We start from the raw sequence: 9148 nt of genomic DNA on the forward strand, positions 1-9148 counted from the left end.
TAATTCCAAAATAGAAACAGTAAAAGATTTACAAGATTTCATGGAACAGAAATGAGGTGGTGCACATAGGCCCAACCAATTTAGCGCCACAAATAAAAGTGCCTTTTGTTGTGTAAAAAAAAATTTGTTTTAAGTGGGAATGTAAAATGCAACTGTTACAAAAAAATGTGGCAGTTACTCAAAAAGTTAAAACATAATTACCATGTGACCCAGCAATTACACTCTTAGGTATATACCCCAAAGAACTGAAAGCAAGGACTCAGGTACTTGTACAACAGAGCTTTATTTGTAGTAGCCAAAAGGCAGAAACAACCCAAGTGTCCACCAAGAGATGAATGGATTAAACAAAATGTGGTATACACAAGAATATTATTCAATCATAAAAAGAAATGAAGTGCTCATACATGCACAACACAGATGAGCTTTGAAAACATTATGCTATGGTTAAGTGAAATAAGCCAGCCAGAGAGAAAGAATTGAGGTTACTTACCAGGAACTGGGGGGAGAGGGAAATAGGGAGCTATTGTTTAGTGTGTACAGTTTCTGTTTGGAATGATTTAAAAATCTCTGAAAATGGAGAGTGGAAGTGGTATAATGTACAACATTGTACTTAATGCACTGAATTATACACTTAAAATGGTTAAAATGATAACTTACATATATTTTACAATTAAAAAAAAATTTAAGGGAAAGAAATCATTCTCAATACATCCCTACTACGTTAAACTAAGAAAACACCAAGTCTGAGCAACCCTGGAAGGTAAAAGACAGCTTGCAAACAATCCCACCTTCGGCAAAGAAGGGTGGTACTTTTTTGGCATGGCCTTTCTTGTAATACTTTCTACCTTGGTGTGTTAGATGTCTCCATACAATAACACTTCATTTCTAAGCTCTATACATACAAATTTGGCTTTGAGTGGAACACGAAAAAAGCTTCGTAAGAAATGCAGACTTCCAAAGCACAGAACCAGACATCAGGCTGGAAGCCCAGGCAGTAGCCCAGGGACAACAAGGCCGTACACCCATGCGGTGCCCAAATGAGGCTGTTCCTCGTCGAGTTCAGTCCCTTTTGACTACAGGCAGACACGTGTAAGTGCCAACCAGGAACAACCAGGGAGCCACAGGAAGTTCCTCTTAGGGCATCGAGTCCTGCACCTTCTGCTTCGTGAGCCCTGTTCTTTCCACCAGTGAGAATCCTGAGACTCCCAAACGCAGAGGCTTTGTGATCCATAATGCAAACCAGGCTGGGGGGTGGGGGGCGGGGAGTCAAGACTATATGAAGTATTGATGATTTACAAAACTACTTATTTAATTAAAGGGCTGATCTTTATTCTAGGAGAGTCTTCCTTGTATGGGGGGGTAGTGTTCAAACATTGGATGGTAGCTAGAGGACCTTCTCTTAACATACTTACTTGGAAAAATTGTAAAGTTAGCAACTTTTTGTAGTCCCCTAAATTTTTTTTTTACTACTCCCTCATATCCCAGTACAAAGGTGCCAAGTGGTAACCCATCCTAGGCAAAACTAAGGAAAGCAGCTTCCTCCATGATCTGAATTATACCGACATGCAATAGACTTCCTTCACGTAAGGTGACAGATGTGGGAGGTATGGCCACTTGAGTCCTCAGATTCCTAGAACTCTTTACCATCTACCCAGGTTCACAACAGAACCTCCTCAGGCTGGCTGCACACCACAAACAGATCTGTCACACAGGCCAAGTGTCTACTCCACATGAAAGTCCTGCACCCAAATCTCCAGACAGACTATTGACCAAATGCTTACTCTTGGCATGTGAGGAGGCAAGTGTTAGTAAAAATTCCTGAACTGTAGATATAATCTACATTTCACGGACCTACACAGGGTCTGTGGATAGAAATGAATTTTAATATAACTGGTTTCTTTTGAAACTCAAATATTCTAAGATTAACATTTAAAAAACATCGTGACACAGGGTCCACGACACAGTAATAGTTCTAGTCTGTGTTTTCAGACGGCTGTCAGCTCACCTATTAGTTACAAAATGTATAAATCACTACAGTTAAAGCAGGTAACAAAGCACCTAGATTCTTCAGTATTCTCATGGCTAAGAATAAACTACCCAATTTAACCACAGAAGCTGGTATTTGGTTTGGAGTTAATCCACATCACAGGGCTTGCCACTGAGAAAGCAGCTCATATGGATTATTCCCAAGGTGTGAACACAGCACAAAATCCTCACTCTGAGGAGTTTCCTCATAAGTAAAAGGTGTTAGAACGATCTTTTTGTCACTTCCAGCTTCTTAATAAACTGACCTCTTCTTATTTCTAACAACCACCATAAACTCTATTCTTGACAGAATTGGGGAGAACCACTCCTAAAGATATCTCACTCAAGAAAGATATTCAAGTATAGATGATGTGACAGTTTAAGAATGGTATCCTGAAAAGTCCATTTTTAAATGTCCAACCCAATTTTCTCCCCATCTTCAGGATAAAATTAGTTAAGTAGTCTTCTGTAGCCCTAAAATGTATGTTAGCACTTAACTCTAAAAGCCTTTCAGAAGTATATTTTTTATAGGCAGATTATAATTTGGCAACATTGATAAATACCCCAAATTTAGATTATAGACATTAAAACATGGTAAAGACACTTACCATGACCCAGTCACCCACAGCTACCTACCCAAGAGAAAATAAAGCATATATCCACACAAAAACTTATACTTAAACATTCATAGCAACATTATTTGTAATATCTCAAAACAGGAAATCTAAACGTCCACTAACAGATAAATGAATAAACGAATTGTAGTATATCCATACACTGAAATACTACTCAACAAAAAGTGATAAACTACCACAGATAAATCTCAAATTATACTCAAAGAAACCAGACAAATAAAGGCATATATATGGTATGATTCCATCCTATAAAACGTATTTGAAAAAAATCTAATCTAACAAATTAATCTGTAGCAGAGTTTCTCCACCTCAGCACCGACGCCTTGGGCCAGATAATCCTGTTATGGGGCTGCCCTGTGCACTGCAGGCTGTTTAGCAGCATCTCTGATCGCTATCCAAGAGATGCCAGCAGCAACCTCATCCCTCAGTCTTGAAGGCGAAGATCAAAAATGTCTCCAAGACACCCTGATGCATACTGATAGAAAGCAGACCCTAGGTTCCCAGGCGTGGGGGAAAGGAGGACTCAGAGGATCACAAAGTGGTGCAACAAAGTTTCCAGGGGTTATGGATATATATTTATTATCTTGATTCAGTGAGGACTTCATATACTGATACTTACCAAATTCTAAATTTGCCAGCAGTTTATTGTGCCAGTTCTACAACATTGTTTTTTAAAGTTTCTTCTCATGTTTGTTCATTCCAAACCCAGTAACTTGACTTTTAACCATAAAGTAACAAATGTGTAATCTTTCAAAGAAACATACTGGGAAGCCACAGCAAGTGACCTACCTAGGCCAGCTTAATTCGCCTTGCTAACCGGCTCTCAATTCCCAACTGCCAATGATTCTGATTCCATATGATCTGGCACCCAATCATCCACGTTAAGGTCTAAATAGAACCCATATAACCAAATGTTTTTCTGACATTCTATCAACCTATTTCATAATACATCAATAAAGAAAAGCCTAAAATATCTGAAAGTACCTTCCAAGTCATTAAAATAAGATTAATTATATTTAATATGGTTTGGAATCGTTTCACTGACTTTGTTCTTTGAAAATTGATAATTTGTCACATCACTGTTCTTTCACACTAGAATTATACTGTACATAAAGATCACAACTTTAAAAAAAAAAGAAAAAGAGTGCCTACTCCACAATGTAGAGTGCCACCTCTACATTCACTGTGTAAAACTGAATCCCTACCCTCTTAGGCCTCCATGGCATTCCCATATATAATAATCTCATTACTTTCAGAGATTTTCAATCAAGAGTGCACTCTGAAATGGCAACCCCAATCCCCTAAAATCTTGAACACATTTCCTGAGGGTAAAGATTCTCCAACCCTGCCCCCAATCCCCTTGAGAACCATCCCTTACATAAAATGATTCTTCACAGAAATCCTTTCAATCCTGAGCTCCTCTAATGCATTTAAGATGTGGGGAGCACTATTCATAGCACTATTCCAGCTCCAGGTCCACCACTTAATTAGCCACGTGACTCAAGCTCTTCCTCTCTGGTTCTCTACCAGCAAAACCAGCAAAACCTGTGTCCATGGTAGCTCACAAGGCTGATCAACAAACAGCCTAACAAAACAGTAGCTTGGTAAATGTTAAGTGCAATGTTTAAGGTGACTAAGGTAGTAGGGTCCCATATCAAGCCTAAACCCCAAGCACCATCTCTTTGCTAGGCCCCAGTTCCTTCACCTGTAAAAGGTTACTATCCACACTTACAGGTTTAAAGCAGAGACTCAGCACACTGACTGGCGGTGATATAGTTTCCTACCAATAATTTTTTTGAGGGAAGCAGGGAGGTGGCCTGATTCACTCCTAGCCTTCTACCATTGCATATACTGATTAGGCTTTAAAACACCCTCAACTAGAGCAGTGGCTGAGGAAACCTAGGCATTATACTCATTACAGACTATGGAAGGAGCAATTCAGCTTTCAACTAACTGTAAGACTGCAAAATGGTAACGGAAGAACCCACCTGAGGACCCTGAAAAGAAAACAAACAACCTAATCTTTGCGGACTCTATCTCTTTGCTTAACTACCATGAATAAAATCAAAGAGCAAAGTGAAAGCAAAGAGCTGACAGCATGCATTTGAACAACCCAGAGCCCGCTATTCTAATCCTGAGCTCACAATCTAATGTGCCTCAAAAATTCTTTTTATCAAATATACAATCCCTTTTTAAATTATGGGGCGTGCGCGCACACACACACACACACACACACAGTAGCTCTCAAATCACTGCGAAGCACAGAGAACCTGGTTTAAATAATACATTTCAAATGACTGTTTAGTAAGAGGTTACCAGGGTGGTGTTGTGGAAGCAGCAAAGGCCTTGGAGTCAAGATGGCCTTCCCTAGACTCTTTGGGTCAATTACCTTAACTGGAGTTTTCTCAACTGTTAAAAAAATTTTTTTTTCTCCGTTGCAAAACAGTTAACACTAACATTACCATCCTGGTAATCTACAGTAAATATAAATTTTTATTTTTAATAGTCCACATGCTATGTTTGTCAAATAAATCAGTCATAAAATGATTTAAGAAACTAAACAGTGGAAAATGGGAAATTTGCTAAAGTACCCCAAATGCTACATAATCCATAACTAATTCAACTTCTCACCTACCACAGTTCTAGCAGCTCCAACCTGTGAATAACTACTTTGAAATAAAAAATACAGGAAATAAATGTATTGTAAAGGCCTCCAAATATGGCCCTCAGAAGTCCAGCTAGGCTCCCCCCTAAACAGATGATGTAAAAAGTCTAAAATGAACACATCCCTCCAGAGTTTTCAATAGTAAAGTGTTGGGAACATTTCCAGAATGCCTTTCTCTTGATTCCTGAGGATGAGGAACCATGGTATTTTGTTCCTCCCCACCCAAGGAAAAGTTTAACAGCACAGTAGCTAGTAATTAGTGAGTGCTCATTAACATTGCTTTAACTACATTCACTTTTAATCTCCACAAACTATAGTTAAGCACATTAAAAATTTGTTGGAAGGCAAATTCGTAAGAGACAATGTATAACTAAGGTAACAAGGACCCGGAAAGGGGGGAAAATGGGAAGTTATTGGTTAATGGCTACAATTTATTTGGGGTGTGAAAAAGTTCTGGACATGGACAGTGGTGATGTTTGCACAACACTGTGAATGCACTTAATGACACTTAATCATACATTAAAAATGGTTAAAAGTGTAAATTTTATGTTACCGCAATTTTTAAAAACTTTTAGGAAATCAAATGTGTGCCCAGCCTTCCCCTCTCCTCCCCCACAGCTGCTGGTCAGAGCCAAAACGTTTCTTTCAGGTGACTGTAATCAAAATGGGGTTTCACAGGGACACAAGATGATGCTTTAAGGAAATTTTTAAAATGAAGGATCCGAGACAGAGCCTCAAGCAGGCCTCGAAAAGTGACGGAATTTGGAAGTGGGTGGCCAGCTGAAGGATGGAAAATCTTCCCCTAGAACACGGAAGAGAATGTTTTCTTTTTTCCCCCCCCTACTGTTTCTAAGGGTGCACACAGAGCAGCAGGCCCGATCTCTCCATAAATAACTACTGCGCACCTGGGGAGGAAGTGAGGGACGCAGCGAGGGACTTGAGCCAGGGCCAGAGCGTGGGGCGAGGGGCGGTCCCGACCGAGGCACTTCTCGCGGGGCGGGAGAGGGGAGCGGCGCGCGCCGGAGGGGGAGGGGAAGAGAAGGCCCCCGGAGCCGGCCTCCCGGTCCCTACCTATATCTCCGCCACCCGCCTCCGCTACCGTTTACCATGGTCGACCACGAGCCAAGCTCTGCGCGCGCACTCTCCTCCCCCCACTTTAGGGATCGGGAAACTGAGACGCCGAGCACTGGAGGGATTGGAGGGAGATATGAAACCACGCGCCCAAGGTCACCCGACAAGCGAGCGGGCCGCAGACTCTGGGACTCGCCCGCTCCCGGCCGGGTCCGCGCCATCATCCCCGCGCGCAAAGACTAGACCCGAGACCGCGGACCCGGCCTTCAGGGGCCGGAAGAATAGACGCCCGAGGCCTAGGAGAAAGGAGTAATCCTTGAGGCGCTCCCGAGACTGCCAGGCTTCATTCCTCACGCCTTGTCCGCCCCCACCCGCGGCAGGCCCCGCGGGGAAGGCCTGGGCCCAGGCTCGGCTCAGGGGAGGCAGCCAACAGACTTAACGGAGCCACCGCCAACTGCCGTGTAAAGTGCCCGACCCGAAACAAGGAGCCATGGAATACTCACCCTTTCGGGCCCGGAGCCCCGTTGCCGCTCGGCGCGCCCGGCGCGCCGCTCTCCCCCTCCATTTTGGGCTCCGTCGCCGCCACCTCGGCCGCCGCTTCGACCCCTGCCGCCATTTTCTCCGCGTCTGGCTTTGTGTGAGGGAGCGGGCTGCACGGCGCTGCGCCTGCGCGCTCACGTGATCCAGAGCGACCAGTAACGCCTGCGCGCGCCGCGGCTGGCTCCCGCCTAGTCCCCTCCCGCCCCGGGCCACGCCCCTGCTCCGGGCCATGCCCCCGCCGCGCGCATGCGCGGACCCTCAGCTGTTATTCATTCATTCCCGCGACAAACTCGTTAGACGTCTACTGGATACTCCACCCGCTCTCGAGGTCTGGGAGCAGGCGTCATCTCCCCACCCCCCACCTGGACCTAGTCACTTCCTTCTTTTCGTAATCAGCTGGAGCAGAGGGGCAGCGAAATTTGTGTTTACTAGAATATAAAGGAATTAGCCAGGCAAGGGCAGAATACCGATGGGCCAGACTAAGACTGGTGTGCAAAATGCTGTCTCTAAGCAAGTATCATCCTGCACCACGAATATCTGGGCACTGTCCAGCCTTTCCACCACGCTGGGAGCTCCTGGGTGTAGAGCCCATGGCCTAAGCCTTTCTCACGAAACCCATCAACCAACCGCCAAACAGCATAGCTGAGGACTTAGTATGTATTCATACTCATCGTTTATCCAGGGAATGAACAAGCCAGAAGCCAAATGTGATGGGAAAAATGAACTACAGGCCAGCAGATCCCATTAGCCACAACTGGAGCTTCCTTCTGCCTGACCCTGGGTCCCTCTGCCCTGAGGGCTTGTCCCTGCCCCCAAACTGGTTTTCAGGGCTGTTACAGGCAGAGCCCAGAGAAAAGGCCAGAGCCTAGGGGTAGGGGTGCTTTCAGAGGCTTCAGGCTTCCTTCCCCAGCAGCCCATCTCTCTGGTGTCTCTGGAACTTTGAAATGCTTCACTGAATCTTATAGAAGTTGCCACCAACCTCTCCCAAGGCTAACAAAGGGAAATGCTTTTGTTTTGTTTTTTCCACCTCTCTCACAGAATGACTACATTCCACCAGTCTCTGGAGAACTACCTCACCTGCCACACTCCCAGCTGCTTAATTCTGCCTGGTGATTCTGACTTACAGAATAAATTCATCAGGTAGCCCAACATGACAGGAGGCTATACCCCACCCTCTCTTTCCATTTCCATTCCCATATACGTCCCAAACTACCTGTCTCACAGAATTCCCTTCTCTGGCCCATCTTCAAGTCCCTCCTCCTCCCATACCTCTTCCTGAAATCTCTACTCAAATCCATTGTGCACAGCAACTCTTCTGCCATGGCCACGCTGGGATCTGTTTACCTCCACCTCACTCCCCCTTAGATTTCTACACTGGAGGGGCCCCTGGGGCAGAAGAAGCCTCATAAACCTCTGAATTTCCTTGCCCAGCAGTGTTCAGAGATGGTGGAAGAGACTACAGCAGTCTGTCAGAATCAGGGAGAAGAGTCCCATTGCAAAGCATCAGGGACAAGAAGCCACCTCTCTGATCCTTTCTCCCACAATGGGTGTGACTGGAGATTTCAAACAAGCCAGGCCCTGGCTGAGGAGACAAACTCTCCCAGGCTGAGCTCCTGCAAGCTGGAGACTTGACCCAATACTGCCCAGATTCCTGGGTTTTACCATCTTCAGAACTATTACTTACTTTATACTTTCCTTTGACACACCTTGTTTTTCCTTTTAAAAGTACGTTTTAAAATTGTGCTTTACATCACAGCCCATGTTGAAAACTTGCTATAAATAGCTTATTGTAAAAACTAAATAGAGGGCCAGCCTGGTGGCTCAGGCGGTTAGAGCTCCATGCTCCTAACTCCAAAGGATGCTGGTTCGATTCCCACATGGGCCAGTGGACTCTCAACCACAAGGTTGCCAGCTCAATTCCTCGAGTCCTGCAAGGGATGGTGGGCAGCGCCCCCTGCAACTAAGATTGAACACGGCACCTTGAGCTGAGCTGCCGCTGAGCTCCTGGATGGCTCAGTTGGTTGAAGCTCGTCCTCTCAACCCACAAGGTTGCCAGTTCGACTCCCGCAAGGGATGGCGGGCTGTGCCCCCTACAACTAGAAACGGCAACTGGACCTGGAGCTGAGCTGCGCCCTCCACAACTAAGACTGAAAGGACAACAACTTAACTTGGAAAAAAGGCCTGGAAGTACACACTGTTCCCCAATAAAGTC

The 9148-nt window shown here is 44.9% G+C and overlaps 1 protein-coding gene across 2 annotated transcripts in view; it reads right to left on the reverse strand.

Annotated features, from left to right (window-relative positions):
* HNRNPM (heterogeneous nuclear ribonucleoprotein M) overlaps positions 1-7057 on the reverse strand; it is a 37200-nt gene extending 30143 nt beyond the window's left edge. For both annotated transcript variants that reach the window (XM_019711922.2, XM_019711917.2), the window contains exon 1: positions 6900-7057. In XM_019711922.2, the coding sequence (XP_019567481.1) occupies positions 6900-7012 (113 nt within the window). In that variant the 5' untranslated portion in view covers positions 7013-7057. The remainder of the gene's footprint in view (positions 1-6899) is intronic.
* Positions 7058-9148: the final 2091 nt, after the last annotated feature.

This window comes from Rhinolophus sinicus, linkage group LG07, assembly GCF_036562045.2.
Source record: "Rhinolophus sinicus isolate RSC01 linkage group LG07, ASM3656204v1, whole genome shotgun sequence".
In the NCBI taxonomy this organism is placed as follows: domain Eukaryota; kingdom Metazoa; phylum Chordata; class Mammalia; order Chiroptera; family Rhinolophidae; genus Rhinolophus; species Rhinolophus sinicus.